This window comes from Gymnoscopelus braueri (genome assembly GCF_963280865.1).
Source record: "Gymnoscopelus braueri genome assembly, chromosome: 11".
NCBI classification, from domain to species: Eukaryota; Metazoa; Chordata; class Actinopteri; order Myctophiformes; family Myctophidae; genus Gymnoscopelus; species Gymnoscopelus braueri.
In genome coordinates, this window is record NC_137613.1 from 28263547 (window position 1) to 28285272 (window position 21726).

Genomic DNA, 21726 nt, shown 5'->3' on the forward strand with positions numbered 1-21726 from the left:
TTCTTCAATAGAGGACACATTTAATTGGACAAAAAAAAGTTTTATTTAATATGTATTTGTTTGCTTTGATGTACTGTATGTCATAATACTCTGTGTGTGTCTGTGTGTACAGTAGTCTATGGGCGCGTTCGAAAATACAGCACTGAGCGCACTGGCCAATACAAACTAATAGGCGAGTGTGCTCCGGTGCGTAATTTCCGAACGCACCCTATATATACACAGTATATTTTTACTTTACTGGAGTATTTCCCATTTTCAGTACTTTTACTTCTACTCCACTACATCTCAGAGGCAAATATTATACTTTTACTTTAATAGCTCTGGTCCATAGCGTTAGATGGAGAACTCCTTCTAACGCTATGGACCAGAGCTAACTTTTACTCCACTACAATTATTTGAAAACTCTTGAAATGGGACATTCTGCATAATGAGTACTTTCTACTTTTGATACTTTAAGTACATTTTTATACCAATGCCTTTGTACTTTTACTCAAGTACATTTTTAATTGCGGACTTTAGAGTATTTCTGCGTTGCAGTATTTAAACTTTTACTTCCGTAAAACATTTGAGTTCTTTCTCCACCACTGTTATTATATTATTATGCCGCTTGTCACAGTCACACCCCACGCGTGACGTTACGTGATGACGTCACACGTCAGACCAGGAAGTCTAGCATTTCTCGGTGGGTGGAGGAATAACAGGAACTGAAGACGGAATTTTCATTTAAACAGACGAATAAGCAAGTACTTCCCCGTTGTTTTTACATCCATGATACGTTTAGTGGAAGTTATTTACTACAATGGGATTTGTTTTTCCCAATGAGTGACCGTTTGCGAGCTAATTCAAACATTATCCTTTAGAGCTCGAAGCTAATGGCTAACCGTTAGCGATCAGATGTTATGCTGTCATCCTTGCATTGTACCCGTCATCATCACAAGGCATTGATTATCTGTCCGTTGACAACTGATTGCTATCTGGACAGATAATCGGAATGCCTTGTTGGCAATACGATGTTGCCAAGCTAGCATGAGCTAATTTGTCAATAGATAAGGTTTAAAGGTTTGACGTAATCAGTGACACCCTGTAGGCTTCGGCAGTTAGGTAACTTACTTTCTCTGCCATTTTTTAACCAGCAAGTTCTAGACAATGGTGGAAAAAAGTACTAACATGTTTGCTTAGGTAAAACTATCAACACTGCAATGTAGAAATACTCTGTTACAAGTGAAAGTCTGGAATTCGAAATGTACTTGAGTAAAAGTACAAAAGTAATGGTATCAAAATGTACTGAAAGTACCAAAAGTAAAAGTACGTGTAAGTCGTAAGTAAGTGAAAATAGCAGATCTACAAGCTCACAACAATATTTGGAGCCAGGAGGAAGTAGTAGCAAGCTTGGAGTAATGGGATGGCCAGTTTGATGTAGGGAAGGGAGGAGCAAAAGGCCTGTGTTAGCTGTGTGGGAAGGGGTGGATCATGTCCTGAAGGTAAGGGGGTACCTTGCCATTGATTTTCATCATGACCAGTGTTTTGAATTGGATGCGGGCAGCAGCCTGAAGTCAGTGAAGGGAGCGGAGAGGTGGGGAGAAATGAAAAGTTTGAGAGGTTGAAGACCAGGTGTGCTGTGCCAAGCTTGGGCCTCAGTTATTCTGCGGTCCTCACAGGTTTTGCCCGTTTTAGTTCATCACAAGTAAAGTATGGCTTTTGATCAGGATCCTAACAAAGTCATTATTTTACATTCTACAGCATTGTCTTCAGGTCAAGCCTCTCCAGACGTCTGCCTTCATCTAAGATCCTGTCTCTCCAATCTAAGGCTTGCAAACACCTCCAACAGCCATGTCTTACGGAAACGCAGACAGCTACCGCGCAGCGGTGCCTCGGGACTTCAACACTCTCATTCAAACATGCAGTTCCAACATCCAAAAGATTACACAGAACAGTATGTGTTTTTCCTCAACCTAATTTCACCTAATATTGTTCAGTAATATTGTAATATTTGCCTCACCTATCTGTCGCTGTGTTGTGTTTGTACGTTGATGGGTGCTTACAGTACAGTGTTCAGTCTCACCTACAGTATGTTGGTTTATTTCCTGACAGCTGCTCAGATCAAGTCTATAGTGAACCAAGTAGGGACAAAACAGGATAACAGTGAACTTCAAGACCGACTGTAAGTGTCAACATCTCTGTGTTGTCAATACACACTGTTCTCTTTCGCTCTTCCTTCTATACAACCTCAAGCTACTTTCCTGTTTGTAATCTCACAGGCAGCAGATACAACACTCTACCAATCAACTGGCAAAAGAAACTAATAAGCACCTGAAAGACTTGGGCTCAATTCCTTTGCCTTCATCACCCTCAGAACAGGTATGTGTTTACATTTAACCGTGTCCAGGAATATACCAGCCAGTATACAGTCAAATAAAAAAAGTAATCAAATGGACCTGTAATTTGTTCCTCTCAGAGTTAACTGTGTAGTAATAACTAGGGCTGCACAATATATTATGTATCATATTTTTGGATCCACAATAAACGATCATTAGGCCTGCACAATTTAGAATCAAGGTTTCATTAGCGAATGTATGTCCCACAATTATGTTAATTTTGAAACTTAAGCAATTCATTCAGACGTCTTATTTGATCAGCTGTTGGACCTTGCCCTCTCTCCTCACCTGTACACAAAGGGTTAATAAAGGCATAATAAAATCAAAGGCCATTACATAAACCAAAGATATGGCACTGAGCAACAAAGACATTAACTAGACGGTTCCTGCACTCAGTGCAGGGCGTACTGTATGTCCCCCTGACCCAGTGTGACGTCTGTATCCATAATGCATGTCTCCAAATATGTGATGTCACGGTGCTGACATCATAGCTGACTGACATCATAGACTGGCATTGATCTACCACGCAATGACCCGGGCAACGCTGGGACCGATATAGACAGACGCACACAGTACTGGCATCATATTACTGATGTCATAGACTGGCCTCCAAGTACTTTGTGCCTATTTCGCCAGCAGGTACCAACAGACAGACAGACACACACATTGCTAACGTCATAGTGCTAACATCATAGATTGGCCTCCAGCTACTACTACCGCTACTGATGAGATCGTCAAGCTGACAACGCGTTGTGAAACAAACTGTCAGCGGGAACTGATGATCTGCGAGCTGATGGACTCTTTGCCCTCTTTTTTTCTCCATTCTTTCTCACTCTTTTTCTCATTCCCTTTTCCCTCAAATTCTCTGCCCACCTTGTGTCTCTGTGTCTGACCTCAACACGCTCAACTCTCTCCTCTTACCTGCAGAGACAACAGAAGCTCCAGAGGGAACGTCTGATGAATGACTTCTCTGCAGCGCTCAACAACTTCCAGGCCGTGCAGCGCCGCGCAGCAGAGAAGGAGAAGGAGTCTGTCGCCCGGGCGAGAGCCGGATCCCGTCTCTCGGTACGTTTTTTTTACATGAGGGTGTCTGGACCCTTCGGTCCGTGAAATAATGGACTAATGATTCTAAGAGAAATTCCGATTCCCAGACCATTTTGGTCATCAAGGCTTCATCTTAATGCATATTGCACATTGGTCTGATTTTGAGTCTTTCTCTTTCAGGCTGAAGATGGTGCTCACGATGAACAGCTTGTGTCCTTTGACAAGTACGTTCAGCATCATTCATTTCCATAACACATACCCAAACGCAACGCAACGATTATTCTTTTTATAATCAATTAATCTCAATTAGTCATCTGTCTATGTAATTCATTTTCTTATTCCTGTTGCACTTATTATTATTAACTCATTCCCTGCCTAGAACGACTAAAACGACTTTTGTCCTTTAAGCCCCCACTGCCAAGAACGACTAAAACGACTTTTAATTTTTTTTCTTTTTTTTTTTTTTCTTTTTTTCTTATTTATTTATTTAATTTTTAACCTAAAGACCAAGGAGATATGATTTGTTGAAGATCTAGACTCCAATCCACTTCCTTGTTAACTTAAAACTTAAACATTTTGTATCTTGGCTCCTGAGTACTTTCTTTTTCTATGAAAAATCTCTGGCAGTTTGTCAACGCAAAAATAAAAAAGTTCTGGCAGTGAATGAGTTAAAGGTCCACTTTACCCATTTTCAACCTATCATCATATAATTGGTCCCCACTAATGCTCATTATAAGAGGGCACCATTTCTGTCTACTCATTCTGTGTCTCAGCGGAGGGCTGTGGACAGTTCAGAAACAGAAGTGACATTGTCGGCATGCAGATTTGGTCGTAACTAATATTTATTTATTTATATATCTTTTTCCCCCTCTTTTTTTAGCTTTATTTTTGGGGCTTTTATGCCTTTTATTTATAGGACAGTAGACTGACAGGAAATGGGGAGAGAGATGGGGAATGACACGCAGCAAAGGTCGCCGGGATCAGGACTCGAACCCGCGACACGCTGTCAGGCTGGCCCTGCAGCCTAGTGTGCCTGGGCCAGTCCAATATTTATGTATTTTTAATTGATGCAAGAACAATGGTTTTTATATCAGTGTGCTAACATTCCAGGAAGAGAAAAGCTTTAGTTTATACTAGCTTGAATGATGTCCTTGGTAGGCAGGTTTCGGAAACAGTCCACAGCCCACCAATAAGACAGAAATTATAAGGAGCAGGGGTGGAATAGACCTATTGTTAACTAAATAACAAAGGAATATACATTACAGTTACATCACTGTAACTCAAAAATCTCAACTGAACAACATAAAGTGCACTTACTTTTAGTTCAGAAACGCACACATGAAAACCCACTGTATTCTAGACTGAAACTTAACTCAATTCAATAAACAACAAACATTCTTGTCAGAGGACGATAGTTCTGCATTTTACTGCACATGAGGATTTGTCTGACAGTCTCTTTCTGTATGAAGTCTCACGTGAAGTCGCGGGATCTTGAAGAGGGTTCATTCACTCTATTTTACAGCCGCCCCTACTTTTTCTATGTGAAAGTACATCTGTAGAGGCTATGGACATCCAGGAGGAAGGGCCAATGTCAAGGTCGTCCTCGGGGGTCGACAGGAGCTTGATTTGGCGGGCCACTGTTTGTATTTGACTTGGTGGCTCCAAAACGGGTTTGCTTGGCTATGCCGCCATCTCCTTTGGTTTAGGATTACTGATTTGGAGTAAACCATTCGAGGCAAGAAAGAGTCAGGCCCGCCCCATCAGTTGGTAGCTGGTGGTGACGGGGTCAGGGTCAGAGACATCAGATGAGACTTTGTACTCCTCCTCAAAACTGTCCGTCTGTGTTTGTTGTGGTATGTTGGTTTCTGCTATCTGGGGAGTCCGTTAGGTCAAACTCCATGCATTCGAATTGCAGCCAGTCTGCAAACTCTAAGATGATGTTTTGCATGACATAGGATCTTTCAGGTTGTGTTGTCTTCTGAACTGTTGCTGTTGTGTTCAGTAGGCGCGTAACGTTTGAGCCACTGTACAGCTCTTCCTTACCATCGTCTTTGAGGGCTTTCAACATTCACTCAAAGGGAGAATTCATCGAAGGCTTGTTCATCTCCTGCCCGGATTAGAGGCAAGTTCTCCAGGGTCTCCATTTCCTTGAGGACAAATTGGTAGGGTCGCCCATACCTTCTGTCCAACGCCTGTAGAGAATTGGTGTAGGGCTGGGATGACTCAGTATGGGCCAGGACAAGTCTGTGGGTGTTTGGGACTTTCACATGTTTCAAGAGGAGAGAATACTTGTACTGCTCGGACTGCCTTACATGGAGGAGATTATTCAGTGACATTCTGAGCTCCACATACTGTGCCCTATCTCGCGGGATCTTGAAGAGGGTTCATAGACTCTATTTTACAGTTAAACAGGAACAATTATATGAAGATACGGTTGAAAATGGGTGAAGTGCTCCTTTTAATTTGGACCATAATAATATGATAAAATATGGTAATAAGGACAAAATGTACCCCAGCTGACAACTTGAAATTGCTTAAATTTGATTTGCCCAGCAGTGACAAACATACGTTTTCATTTTGTAATATGGGACAAAGACAAGCATCAACATTTTCTTTAAGCAAAATTGTCATGATACAGTCAAATGTGACCGCTATAATGATATTCAATACATTTTCTGTCAATTGATGAATCTATGACTCGGTTTCACCCCGGCTACTGTACCAACTCCCAAACCTAATGTCCCTCACATTATTCCAGGCCTCAGTCCTGTGTCCATGTGTTTGAACATTTCATGGTTTGTGTGTAAAGTCAAGATGACTGGGGTCAGACGACCACCCAGGCGCAGGCGGAGGAATCCTCCATAACAGAGGAAGACCTGGAGCTCATCAAGGAGAGAGAGACAAACATAAGACAGCTGGAGGTGACTCATTTCTCTTCTTTCTCTGTAGAGCCAGACCGATATATTGATCAGGCGAATATATCAGACATTATTTGACTTTATGTTATGTTATGTTTTTCTTTTTGCTCATAAGTTAAAAGTTCTCAAATAAAAACGTTCAACTTTAACTCTGACAAAATATCGGTCAAAACATCAGTAATCAGTGGTCTAGGACTCTCCGAAATAGGGATCGGCATTGCTTCCAAAAATCTGGCATCGGTCGAGCTCTATTTCTTTGAGTCTAAACTCCTCTTCAACTATTTAGTTAGACGCTAGGTATATTGTTAAAAACAATAAAAACGAAAATGTATCCAAACTGAGGGGACCACCCAATCTGCTTTTTAAAACGCCAAAAAAGAAATCATAGATTTGCCAGAATTGACTGGATATGTTTGGTGACATTTGAGTGTCTGTTGTGAGGTCGTACAGCACCATAAAAAGTAAATGGTGTGGATAGCATCAACGTGACATAAACACATTCATGATCCTATTCATAATGGAGCTTGCACGTTTGTGGCTAGACTGGCTACTAAGAATCAAACTAGACTAGATTTTCTTTGTCCAAAATATTGTGAAGGTATTCTCTCTCTATACACATTTTAAAGGGCAATGTTGCAGATTTTGAAACCTGGATACTATCTTTCTGTTGTGAGGAGGAGGTGAAAAGTGGGCTTCCTCTCTATGCACTGGCAAAATGGCACCAGTCTACAAAATCTCTCATTTAGAATGATAAGATTCAGTTTAAAAAGGCTCAAGTAAAATGACAGCAACCAAACTCAGCATTGGTTAGCTATGGTTTTGTTTCTCCTAATTGTGTGTGTTGGAGTGTTGCGTCCAATTTACACTTCATTACACGACCCTTGCGATGAAGTGTAAATTGGCCTTAAACACTCCAACACACAATCATAGGACACAAAACTACGGCTAACCAATGTTGGGTCGTTGTCATTCTATTTTTGGATGAGTTTGGTGCAAATCCAAAATCCTGTCTCAGTGCCAGGATAGCACACATCTGTTCGTGTTGTAAGTTTTCATCGTCTGTTTCAGTCGGATATCATGGATGTAAACCAGATCTTCAAGGACCTGGCAGTAATGATCCACGACCAGGGGGAGATGATCGGTGAGTCATTTGGACTTTTTAACTTGTAAAATCTTAAGTTTAAACTCCAGAAGGATATATTGTATTGCACTGTTTACCGCCAACAAGTATGGAAGCTTGATGTCCCGACAACAGTCAAGTGGGGCCAGCCTGATTAACCTTGGATGTTTCTCCTGTCCTGCAGACAGCATCGAAGCAAACGTGGAGAACGCAGAGGTTCACGTGGAACGAGGAACGGAACAGCTGCAGAGAGCAGCCTACTACCAGGTGAGTGAACGACATGCAAGGCGAACGAGCCTCCCATTTTAGCACCTAAAGTAGTACTCTTTGAGTAACACTTCAGCATCATTACCTACCTGACTTCAACTTCTTCCCCACAGCAAAAGTCGCGTAAGAAGATGTGCATCTTAGCTATGGTTGTCTCCATAGTGCTCGTCATACTTGGCATCATCATCTGGCAAGCATCTAGATGAAGAGAGTGCAAAGCCATCCCTTCTCACAGTGCTATATATTTATTTTATCACCCCCCCACCCACCCACCCTCCTACCCTCCTAAAGTCAAGTGCTTGCTTAAGATCAAGAATAAGAATGTGAAAAGATCTTTGAAAGGGCCATCCATTAACCACTTCCAACCTTGTATTCCTATTTTGGGCATGTCATTATAGGTGAGAATTTTCAGAAATTTTCTAAAGGTTTCAGAAATGTTCAAAAATAGCCAAAACAGCAGATCTACAAGCTCACAATGCGTTAAATCGCGGCACGTTGTGAGCTTGTAGAGCGGCTCTTTTTCATGTTGATGATGTGGCTTACGTGGTTAATGGCAGCAGAGCGCTACATGGGCTGAAGGATGTTTGGTGGTGGGGGGTCGAAGGAAAATTATGACCTGCATCCGATGCATCTGAGCTTAAGCAAAGCCTCTGCTGTAATTCGTGGCTGGACAAATTCATATTATTATATTGTTATTTCTGATGAAGAATGTGGGAAGGAGTTGGGGAATTATAAGATTCCTTCTATCATTTAATTTAATTTGTTTTCTTGTCTTATTTGCTGCACTAACACTAACATACATTGCATTTCTAAACTGAAATTATTATTATTATTATTATTATTATTATTGCTAATAACATTATGAATGATTTAAAAATGGGAACTTGTGTATGAACCCAATACAAGGCTCACCGTTGGTGTCAATTCACCTCTGGCTTTTTAGGGACTGTAAATGATTATTTTCTGTTTTTGTTAATTACCTGTACAGTACACTTCGTTTGAACATGAAAGGTATAAAACTGCCACAATGTGATTCTGGTCCTTGCATTTCTCAGGTAATGTGAGGTTTTGATAGCACTGTTATACTAAAAATTTACTCTCAGCCTGTGAACACAGTGATCTCTAGATGTAATAAGAAATAGAAAAAGAATCAACATCTTTGCAAAAGCTGTATGCTTGCATTAGCATAGCAGTGAGACGCACTCTATCCTTGCGTTCCTTTTTTTATTGTTGCCCTGAAGCAGTAGGACCTATGTTTGTACTGGTGGAGATGCTTTGGGATGATGACTGTACTTGTGTGATACGTGCAGTTAAATAGGAATGGGAAGATTTCCATTATGGATTGAAACACATCTTTGTATATATTATATATAAAAACAAAGTCCTGTATTATAAACCATCCTAAATATTCTGGACTGTGTATTCTGTAAAATGCAACCAGTTTTAAAATGATTATGTGCCGTTTGTTTGTTTTTTCTTTCTTTTTTTCAGTATGCGTAAATAAATGTGCGGACCTTTCCATTTTCTACTTATTTTATGTACAGGCTGCAGTAACATTCATAAAACAGCAGATGTCAGAGTTGCTCAAACTAGGAGGCTTTAATGACTATAAGTCTATTTTCCAACCTGGAGGTTCACATGGTCCTGGAGACTCTTTGCATTGGCAATGAAAGTGTGATTTAAAATGTATTTTTAATTGCTAGGACAAAGTATGGGCCCAAAGCGCTGCCAAAGTCTTTAGTTCGACTAAAATGTTGTAGCACCGTTGCTCATGAACAACATTTAAATCCTGTTCATTGGTTTGGTGCCTGATTTTAGAGGAAATGTATGCCGATTCTGTTCCATTGCTGCCATTCATTGCTCTTGTTTAATAAAGTAGTGAAGGGACTGACTCCATGAGGCTTACAGCACTTTAGTCATACTTTGTTACTGGATAAGGCACCAATATGAAAAGCTTCTTGACATGGCCACAGGATGGAATTTGATATGCTCACTTAATGCTAGATCTTCTGCCCAGCAGCCCCCAGAATAACTGGAGATTCCTTGCCATGTGGACCCTGACCAAGTCATATTGAATCTATTCCTATGCATAATGCTCTGCCTCCGGCTAAGCCATGGGATGACCCTTACATGTGTGACTCGCTACACATGTTATTAGCAATCATGATTTGTCTCGAATGCTGCTAATAACGCCAGTCTCTTGGACAAAGTCATTGAAGAACAGGCCTTTTATCAGGAACACAAGCTAAGCACACATCTTTCAACATGAGTGTGTTCATCCCTGCATCTTTTCCTATGTTCAGTTATTTTATTTATCTATTTCTTTATTGTACAATTAGATTTAATTGTCCCTTTAACAGCAGAGCACAGGTCTTCTGCCTAGATTGATTCCAGATGATGGAGGTCATGGAGTATCGCCACTGGGGAAGCCCTTCAGTCATCTCCTAGAGTGAAAGACGGGGTGTTGAGGGATGGAAATGAAAAGGTACAGTAGCCTACACTCCAGCCTAGCCAGTCACTGAAAAGGCCCCCAAGTCACAATTTAACATCTTCAGATATCCACAGTTGGACCACTTACGAAGTTCCGCGTTATGCAACAGCCGTGTACTCTTGCACTGTTGGCCCCTTTTGAGCGAAAGGCGTCCAAGTCCCCTCTCACTTCCCATATATCAATGTCTCTTGAGCAGAGCTGTCCAACCTTGAAAGTCATTAAAGTTTATACTCGGAGCTGTATGTCAATTATGGCAACATATGTGACCCAATTTTTGTGAGTTTACCCCTCCTTCACCCTCGCACAGTTTTGACGTGCGTGGAAATGGAGGGGCCCCTTCTCTCAGTTGTGGTGCAAAAGGGAGGCCCCAGAGCAACTGTCCCATCCAGGGGAATTTGAACACCGTTTGGTTTCCTTTTAATTAGGATGGATATCGCGTTACACCCCCTTTTTTCTTTTCATGAGGAAGGTGTTCAAACAGCAGAGGGGGAACCAGCTCGGGCGTTACCACTGTGCTCAGTGGCACTACTGCATTATGTCACATCCTGGTCTGGGAACCATTTCAGCCTTTATGAAGGTGTCGTGTAATGTTTTTACACACGCTTTGTTTGAGGTTACATTCTGATGTGTGTCAAGTGTGATTGAAAACTGTAAATCTGTGTGGCTGGAGGGGTGGAGGTTAAAGCTGAATTAATACCCCATCACACGAAGGTTGTGCTTGCTAAAAAGAACTGATCTTGAAGATCTCTACCTTTTGGTAAGCGACACAGTAGTGGGCTACTACGGCTTTCACTGTGTTTCAGCTCTACATCTGCATATTGATGTAGATTATGAAATGGATATAGCATCTTTGGTACCAACTGTCATCACTTACTCCAAAATTGGCACTGCAGATGTGATAATATGAAACAGAGGTTCCGCACAAATGTCTACTATATCTGTTGTTTGATTTGTTGTGTTATTTTTGCACATTAGCCTGGCTTTCCACTTTTTTCTTTGGTCTATAGACCAGCTAATGGTAGCCACTTAGAGCTGCCAGTTTCGATAATCCAGTTGACTTTGTCTAGCGTTGGGGTGCGTGAGAAGTCAGATCGAAGGAGGAGAGTGTAACATAGTTGTTCATTACTTGTGGAAGCTCACATGTCTTGGATGTGACTTGCACAGTGCACACGTTTTTGGTGTCCTGTGTTCGGCAGTGGTGGAAGAAGTACTCTGACAAAAGTACTAATACCACAATGTAGAAATACTCTGTTACAAATAAAAGTCCTGCATTCAAAATTGCAAAAGTACAAAAGTATTATCATCAATATGTACTTCCACTACCAAATGTAAAAGTACTCGCGCAGAATGTCCCATTTCACAGTTATATAATATTATTGGATAATGCATTAATGTGTTCATCATCACTTGCAACTGGTAACGGTGGGCCTCAATTAAATTACTTTATGTCCTTATAGCTCAAGTAAAGTAAAAAAGTATTTGAAATTTGTACTTGAGTAATTTTACTTAGTTACTTTCTACCACTGCTGTTTGGTGCCCCCCCCAAAAAAACACACTCACACACACACGCACGCGCGCACACACACACACACACACACACACACACACACACACACACACACACACACACACACACACACACACACACACACACACACACACACACACACACACACACACACACACACACACACACACACACACACACACACACACACACACACACACACACACACACACACACACACACACACACACACACACACACACACACACTCTTGCCGTCTGGTTAAGTTAGGGGTGTATATGGTTGACTCAGAACAGAGGGGTGGCCTGCCAGACACAGGGTTCCCTCTGCATCGTAGAACACGGGAGGGGTGAGGGCCACGCAGACACAGGGTTCCCTCTGCATCGTAGAACACGGGAGGGGTGAGGGCCACGCTGCATGCAGCTTTCTTCAAAAGTCCGTTCTAGAATGAAATCCAGCTGCTGTCCCCATTTCAACACCAATCCAAGAGTCTGGAACTAAAACGTTACATACAAGTACAATGTAAAACATAACTTACAATACACAAAATGTCATTTCAGCTCTTAACATACAGGAAAGTCCTGGGAACCCCTACGGGTCCGTTTTTTTTACACAACATGGTTAAATTAACCCTTAGGCTTTTACTGTGCAACAAAGAGATTCATTATGGTAACTGATATGAACATTTTTGCAAACATGTAGTACTTATTACATTACTACTAAGCCTCTATGTGTTCAGGGCATTCACGAATAGTGATTTTTAGCATTCGAATTATTCGACCTATAAGTATTCAAATATTCGATTAATCGATTTGATTATAAAAAATAAAATAATATATATATATATATATTTTTTTTTTTTCAATGCCATTGATGACTCGACTCAAGGAATGCGAGTTGACGTCACACCAGAGCTCATAGCTGCGTGTCTGCTGTAGAAAAGCCACTAAAAAAAAAAATTATATATTTTTTTAATAGAATAATCGAATAGTGGTTTGATAGTCGAATAGTCGGTTTGATATTCGAATATTCGGTGAATGCCCTAACCTCTCTAATGTAGCCTATTCATGAAATGATAGGCCAAAAATGTACAGCAGTCTCAAAGCAACTTCATCACATCCAAGTTGGTTTGGTCATTTGCCAGAAGGCCTGACCTACATTTCTCACCTGTTCTTTTCCATTTTAAAGAAAACATTAAATCACTGACTAAATATATGACTAGGTGGGGTCTCTGTCATGGGCCCAATTTTCTGATAGCAGCTTCTGCAGCTCAGTTGACTCACCATAATTGCTTCAGTGTTTGGAAATTTGTTGCACGCATTCTTACTGATTTGCTTGTCTTGCATGCCGGGAAGATTCTGGCAACGTTTTAAAAAAATCAGTAGCTTATTGCTGGTGCGGAGATAATTCTGTAGCACAATCAACAATTGTCTTGCGTGCTTGCATGACGCAGGGTTTTGCCCACGGGTGCATGCACATGCACTGTAACCTTTAGTTTAGTGGTAACATATGATATTTTTTGTGTTTGTGTGCTATGACCTAACTCTTCACAAAATTGACATGATGTTTCCCATTACTTTAACACGCATTGCTGCAATGGAATAATAATAAACATTACAACAACAAAAAAAAACTAAACAGGAACACAAAAATCCCATAACTTGCTAAATCACAACAGCAGATACATACAGTTAAAACTGAAGGACGTGAGTCCAATTCCAGATTCAACCCTAGCACATGACTGACAGGAGCTAATGTAAAATGGATTCTATACTGGGAGTTCCCTCTGGGTTGTGTTTACATTCCAATGCCGTGTGTCGCATTTTCCATAAGGTTCACCCCAGGATAATTAAGATGAGCAATGGATTGCAGATGTCGGCCATGTTTGGTGATGCTTGTGTGTGTGTGTGTGTGTGTGTGTGTGTGTGTGTGTGTGTGTGTGTGTGTGTGTGTGTGTGTGTGTGTGTGTGTGTGTGTGTGTGTGTGTGTGTGTGTGTGTGTGTGTGTGGATAGGCGAGGCTGTTGTGTAGACAGACTGGACAGCTAAAATCAGTGTGCATACCAGATTGGTTGAAGACCTAACAAGGCAACCAACGCCCTGAATCCCCCCTAGTCCACTGCTCTCAGGGTTGCACGACGGCTTACAAATACTGTAGGTACCTGTGTAATTAAACACAAGAACCCTTGCATCCCTATTCTGGAGGAAACATTCTTGCAACACATTAAGAGCTTGTAGATCGGCTCTTTTCAGCGTAGATACTTGGTGTAGAGGGAAAAAGGAAGGGTTCAAGGTTTCCAATATAGACCTTATAGACTTTTATATACCCCCCGGGCCGGGGGACTGCGGTCAACGAATATATCATAGGGTTATAGTTTTTTTTATATACTGTTTAACTGGTTAAACTCATTCAGCATCTCCTTCATGGACACTCTTGTTATTGCTGACATAGATCATAGATGGACCTTTATTGATCCTGCAGGGGAAATAACATTTGTCATGGCATTACAGCAGTGATGAAGCACGGGACAGATACAGACCTGAAAGAAGTATCCCTGAGTGTGTTCACACGCAGGGGTACACTCAAGAATATCCCTGATGCTTAGTGCAGTGGTTCTCAAACTTTTTCATGTCAAGGACCCCCAACTTGACACTTATTAGCCCGTGGACCCCCCATTTGAAAAGATACGGCAGGCAGGGACCCCCATAAGAGAAGACTTTTACGGCTCCAGCAGTGATTCTCAACCATTTTAATTTCAAGGACCCCCAGTTTGACATGCATTAGGCTACGGACCCCTATGTAATGGTATTTCTATCTCTGGGACCCCAATTTATATTGTAAAATCAATGTTAATTTAACTCTGAGAGTTACAGACCTATAAGGGTCCATTTGGTTTCTAACTATCCATCATTTAGCTTGGGACCCTCTGGAACGCCCTCAAGGACCCCAGGGGTCCCCAGACCCCACTTTGAGTACCGATGGCTGAGTGGGTGTCTGTTGTCTCTGGCTATTCTTTCAGTGCACACAGTGTGACAGTATATGAGGGGATCTTCGTTTTCACTGAGGAATAAGGGGAAAATGTTTCAATTTAACATTTGACATAAATTTCTATCACCAGCTCCACCCTGTGTCTCAGGAGAAATTCCAGGGAGTTGGATGAATATGAAAACCTCCTGTTTTCCCCTACTCCCTGACTCCTCTAATAGCTATCTTTTCATTTCTCTCATTACAGCTTTAATTCATCTTTTGGTCCCCCCCCATTCCATTTCGTGGACTCATCATTGCCACACCTTTCAGCGCAGAGGTTCTGCGAATGCATGTCTTGAACACACAGTTCCAACCCCGTCTTCTAAAAGTCAAAACATCAGTGACCAACTCAACCAGATGACAAATGGATGATGTCTAAATGGTTTTGATCAAGAGGTTTCGCTTCTCTGCCGTCGCTGGGAAATAGGTTATCAAAACACAACAGAGAGCCGTGCTTTTTTCTATTTTTTCTTCTTGCAGTCGTCCATCTTCATCCCTGATTCCTCCGTTATTCTTGTCACCACGCCTGCGGGACTCGCCAACACTGTCAGTGTTTCCAGTGAGAGCTGGAACGGGGAGAGATCAACTGTACCCGGCCGAGGCCAACTCTCCCTTTGCTTTGACCCCCGCACAGCAGGGGGTGGTTCCATTGTTTTCATCGCATCTTCCAGGACAACACTGCCCTGACCCCCTGTTTTCCTCTGGCCTTTGCTGCCCCGCCACAGTGGAAACAGTGGAAACAATGGAAACAATGTCCAGCTCTTTAATAATCCCTTGGTATGTTGGCATATGAGACAGTGAGGAAGTCCCCAGGCTCCCTAAACCCAGGGCGATGGTCCACCAGCCTAGTGGTCACTTAGGCTGATTTTTGTGCCTTGTTTTCCATGCTGGATCAACATAGATCCACTCTAACACGATCCAGATGCCAGGCTTTCCCTGTTGAGGAAGCAGCACTTAAAGCTACGTAGAATATTCCCCATCTCTCCATTGTAAGGCTGTGATGAGAGGGAGGAACCTTAGAGGATGGATAGAGGGCGGTTTGAACCCTTGCATAGTCAATCTGCAAGATTGTGAGCTTGTAGATTGGCTATTTTCGGCGAAGATATTTCGTGTAGCCCATGGGAATATGATCAACTAAGTATAGGGCCCATGGTAATAAAGTACCGGCTTTAAGTGGTTAAGGCTCACACAGGTTCTTCTTCATTTCAAGCTCATCTTTTTCCGTATCATTCCATCCTCTTCTTCTCCTCTGAGGCATTGTATCGATGCTGCTCTGTTATTTAATCTCTAAGGCCAACTTCGGACGACCTGCAACCAGTCTCTCACTCATGCTCACACACACACATCATACACATATAGTAAAGAAATATATAGTAATAAAACATAATTATTTAGTTAAAAATTGAATCAAAATGAAGTTAAATGGAGTACAGTGCATCTTATTGTGTCCCAGTACCCCACTTTTGAAATATTGTAGCCTACCCGTTTACCTACAAAGTACAAAGTTTGGGCTCCAGCTAGGTGAGTGTGCATTCCTTGCCGGCTAAATCATTTGTACCATTGAAGCCATGCAGAAGGTTTTGTTTTTGTGTGGCTAGTGGTATGTAATGACTACTGCGGTGGGATACGCTGTTGTTAGCACGTGCTTGCAAAGGCCAAGGCTGTCTCTAAATCATCTCCTGCTGATCTTAAAAAGCCTTTTCCAGGTAAGGTTGAGACAATCCTGGGATACCGTCCAAGTGTTAACAGCCTCTCTCTCTCTCTCTCTCTCTCTCTCTCTCTCTCTCTCTCTCTCACACACTCTCTCTCACTCTCACACTCTCTCTCACACACACACACACACACCCCCACACACACACGCGCACACACACACACACACACACACACACACACACACACACAAGTGTGCACATACAGATGCCCTTCTTTGATGAGAGTTAGAATTGCACAATTGATGGATGCAGTGTGAATGTGCAGTGCTTTTGCACTGAGGTGAAAGTGATCCTTAGCCCCGTCATTCATGTCTCTCCCATCCCCTGTTGTCAATCTGAAATCCAAGACCAGTGCTCGTTCATCACGTAACTCCTGTGGGTTAAGATAAAGAAAGAAGGACAGGGAAAATAATGGGATGTCCAATATGGCCCCCAGAAACGTAAAGCAGACAGGTTTTTTTTCCCTCTGTCCTGGTTGCATATTTCTTACTCTTGCTCTGGAAAGGGACTTTTTTTTTAATCTAAAAATAAGCCTGGCAAGGATACTAAAATGAATGCATTATTAATTACCTTGGAAAGTTGTTGTGATACGTGCCTTGAGTCGTGACAGCATAATGCTGTGTTGTTGATGCATCTCGCCATATGTGCCATGTGATGTCACATGCAAATGTACTTAACATTCTGTTTATCTCGTAATGTCTCAGAACTCTGACCTCATGAGGTCTCCTTTTGGCCTCAGCTCGCCCTTTAAACAATGGTGCTTTTTGGAAGAACCTCCCCAGACAGGAACGGATCAATGCTCTTCCCACAACCGTTCTGAAGATTTCCCCCAAGAGACCCTCCTTCATCCCAAAATAGCTTGAAAGGTGAAAGGTCAAGGCTTCTTCTACTGACAGATGATCACATGGCCTCTGCAATTTGTAATTTTTGCCTTAACCACTCAAAAATATCAAAAATAGCTGATCAATGTGGCGCGTGGTGAGCTTGTAGATCTGCTATTTTTTATTGTTTTCAAATGATTTTTTTTTAATGTTCACCTATAATTAAATGACCCAAATGGGCATGCTAGGTTGAAAATTGTTAAAAAATACATCTGTGACTTTATGTCAGTCAGATGTTTCTTCTCTTTTGTGCATTTATAATTCACTTTGTGTATCTTGTGAACATACAGTATATGACTGTGAATCGACTCCATACCCACACATGTTGACATGTAATACATACTTTGATATCTGCTGCAACTGTAAATGATGTATCTTACTTGTAGAAGAGGTACTCTGCCTTATTTCAGTTTTTTTGTTTTTTAAGTACACACTTCATGTATTATTTGATATTTGATGTTATTTTGTCATTTGACATGAGCTATTTTCTTGTAATTATCTTTTGAACTGCAATTTGTGAGAGCTTGCACTGAAAAGAATTACACCCACTATTTTACACCTGTCACGATAACCTTGAAGTTGAATTAATCACAACACACAACAACACGACAATAATCTAAACTTTCACAGTCTCCAGTGCAACTCTTCTGCTTGGACACACGCTGCAGCCAACATGAAAGCCCAGTGGTGCATATTTTCCTATTTTCTCATCAGTCTTTTTTTTTGTATCCTTTGAGAGTGTGCCTTCCCACCCTGTGCAGGAGTGCCTTGACATTCATTGTACTTAATGGCATTCACCCACAGTGGTATTCACACAGAGCGCTTGGAGCTCAGACTCACCATTGTGTGGATTCTGGAGCTTAACACGGGCTCCATTACCTCCCCTCAGCAATGTGCACTCTCACCTTCAATCAGATATGGAGGACATTGTGTCGACAGAAATAAAACCACAGCGCTGGGCTTTTTCTTTTTTTTTTTCTTTCCTTCCCTGCAACAACAGCATTCTTTTTTCCATCATTTGCCTGTGTCAATAAGCCACGGATGGCCCAGCAGCGCCAGGCGGCCTCACAGCTGGTGTCAGCTACTCTGATGGGCCTCGCCCACATTTTACCACAGGATGGCAGCCACACCGCAGCCCCTGGAGCCAAGCAGCACTGACAAATAATAGAAGCGATTAATCTCGGAGGTCAAGCATTTAGAGAGAAAAGGTGTGTGTGTGCATGTGTGTATGTGTTGCATGTACTGTATATGTGCATGTTTGCACGGGAAAGGAGAGAGGGGGAATGTAGAGAAATGGAGAAAAAAAGGCCAATGCGGAAATGCATACGCAAAATGTTCTTGATGTTATCTAGCAGTGCGTGGGTCAATGGCGTGGGCAGCCAGCTGGCCTCTTACTGTTACAATCTGGCCCCTGTAGACAGAGCTCCCCTGGGCCCAGCAAGAGAGACTTACCGTAATGGAGCAGGAACCGCTGACTCCCTGTCCCAAGCCCCGGCTCCAGCCAATACGCCACATCTGAATGAGAACAACCTTTGATGTGAATCTGCTGTGCAAGTTAAGGGAGCTAAGGATAGTTACAGACAATTACAGAGTTGAGTATTTGACAATATGTTTCGCGAAGGATCTTAGCCTGTGTGAATCGAAAACGGGGTGAGATGGCGTGATGCTGGGGGGGCGGGCCGGACTAAAATGAGGAGGAATGGTGTCACAGGGGGATTGTGGGGAGAGAACTCGGGGTACCGACGGTGCAGAGTTTGGGTGGGTCTCCCTGACTCTGGGAAAATTGGTCCAACCACCTCATCCACCTTTTTCCCCTCTTAATTCCTTCCAGACGGGCCAAATGTTGAAGCTGGAATGCCTTCAAGGGTCTCTCCTGTCTGGGTGTGTGTGAATGCACTCAGAGGAAACTGTGAGATGGCTAGGAGAGGAGAACAGGAGTGGGGAGGGGGGCAATGTGATATGCCACCCCAGCCTCTGCAGAGTACCTTTGGGACCAGTATGAAAAATCCCCTCCCTTGTCCTTGAGGGGGCTGTCAGCTCACAGCAACACACGCTGTCCTCCACCACCTATACTCTCCACTTTCCACTCAACGCTGGCCCCATCAGATCAGAGCTGCACTGTCGTGTTTTATCACAGGCCCACCCCCGAGCCTGCTCCCCACTCACTCTCTCTCTCTCTCTCTCTCTCTCTCGCTCTCTCTCTCTCTCTCTGCCAGCGGTATTTCCTCTCAGATCTGTTCCAGTTAAAACCCAAGGGGGCGCCTCTACCTCTGCCAACTCCTAGCAGTCAAAACAGCTCTCTCCTCCAGCCAGCCACTTCAGATGAGGTCCCTCTCTCTTGGCAGCCCGCGGGCAGGCTATTCTGTCCGCATCCTGCGGGAGCAATCCCTCTTTAGCTCCGTGGGCCTTTTTTAGAGCACACTGCATGTCGCCATAGTAGGCCTACACATTCCAACTCAACACAGTCTTGGTATGATAACTCTTGACAGTGGCGCACCGTCAAGAATGCTGAGTGGTAATTACGGGTCATTTGGTTACATTTGAACAAATGTTACAAATGGATAGGTCAACACTCAGTATGTTACTGTGTATAGCTCAGAGTTCAGAGGTACATTGCTTCTAGTGAAGACCTTTCACATGGGCCATTTTCACGTGTGAAGATGAAGAAATATCACACTCCGTCAGAAAGCTTAAATTCCAGTGTTTAAATATTTTTCATGGACTCATTATTTTATCCAGCACCTGGCCTATGTACAGTAGGTTTTTGATGTGCACACGCCACACGACTATTCTTCATGTACCATTTCACAATAACTCAAGGATTCTCCAGTCCCTGTAGAAGCCTGTTGCTTCTTGGTATCTGGAATCCTTTGTCTGTGTGACTTGTATCTTCCAGTTAACTCGTTGCGATGTCGGTATCGGTGTGTCTGAAATGTATGTACTGTAAGAAGCATGATAATGATTATAATCTCAGCAAGGGGGCTCTGAGGCGACAGGGAACTCCCTGACCGCGTTGCCTTATGAGAGCTGTGAAGATGTTTTATTGTCAGAAAGGCTTCTAACTCATCGGATCATACAGATGTTTCTCAACTCTTGGCATTTGTTCAAGACATTGCTGGCTCTTGATCTAAGGTTTGGCCTCGGTGTCTCACCATTGTGAATGATGAGCATTCATTAGCACCAAGATGATGACCCTGATGAGTCAGCACTTCTCTGTGGATGCTTTCTATGTCGATGACACCTGTTTCTCACAATGCTTTCCGGTTGGTACCACACAGTAAAATCCTCAGTGTTCATTGAACTCAGTGAGTGTAAAAAGGTGAAAGAAAATTACTTAAAGTACCTAAAGTACCACTGAGGATTTTACTGAGGAGGGTCTGCGCCAATGAAGACTCTACAATCCAACATCCAGAAATTATAACTGAAGGCAGTTGCGGAAGCACAGGTGAAATAAAGGTATGTTATAGTATATAATAAATATAATTACGTTTTTTGCTGTTTAAAGGTACCTGTTTCTAACATCACAACTGTCTGTCTGTCTGTCTGTCTGTCTGTCTGTCTGTCTGTCTGTCTGTCTGTCTGTCTGTTTATTCCCTCTCACTCTGTCTTTGTCACTCTCTCTCTCTCACACACACACACACACACACACACACACACACACACACACACACACACACACACACACACACACACACACACACACACACACACACACACACACACACACACACACACACACACACACACACACACACACACACACACACTCCCTCTCCTCTTGGTTCTCATGTGGAAAGCCGTGTCTGCTGTAGTGCTTTGCATTCCTGTGGTTTGACTGGCACTTCCTGCCGTGAACGAGGAGCGCGGCTGCAGTGGAGAACATTCCTCAGGTCTTGTAGATTTTTCTGTTTTTCTTTTTTTTCCCCTTCTTCTTCTCCTTCTGTTTTCTTTTGCCTTTTATTAGCTCTGCTTGTCTTTGTTATTAACCAACAATAAAGAGGAGCCTAGGTTTAAATATATGTATATCGCTCATATTTTGAGAAAGAGAGCTTCGATAATGTGTCTTCTGCACGTGTCAGTAATGGATTTTGTCTAAAAAGCTATGTTTATGATATAATTCACAGACAGAAAGAATAATACACCAGGTACGATGGTGGCCATAGCTTAGTGAATAAAGCGACCATCTGGTAATCAGAAGGTCACAGGTTTGCCCAGCAGTGACCATCTGAGCAGCCATCAGCTGGATGAAGCTGAAAATGTATTTCCCCCGTGGGATTAATAAGGTCTACAAAACAATGATATTCATAAATGTTCAACGAGGAACAGGAAGTACACACACACACGCACACGCACACACACACACA

The 21726-nt window shown here is 42.5% G+C and overlaps 1 protein-coding gene across 2 annotated transcripts; it reads left to right on the top strand.

Moving 5' to 3' along the window:
- Positions 1–662: 662 nt before the first annotated feature.
- Positions 663–9243, top strand: LOC308094625 (syntaxin-12-like). Of its 2 annotated transcripts, none has more exons than XM_080441389.1 (10): positions 663–739; positions 1741–1933; positions 2092–2161; positions 2259–2358; positions 3303–3440; positions 3600–3643; positions 6229–6340; positions 7406–7478; positions 7642–7724; positions 7838–9243. In XM_080441389.1, exons 2-10 carry the CDS (start codon positions 1831–1833, stop codon positions 7928–7930), a joined length of 816 nt encoding a protein of 271 aa, XP_080297515.1. In that variant the 5' UTR covers positions 663–739; positions 1741–1830; the 3' UTR covers positions 7931–9243. The 2 variants fall into 2 exon arrangements, with proteins under 2 accessions (XP_080297515.1, XP_080297516.1); XM_080441390.1 differs by having other exon boundaries at positions 679–743.
- The last annotated feature ends 12483 nt before the right edge of the window (positions 9244–21726 follow it).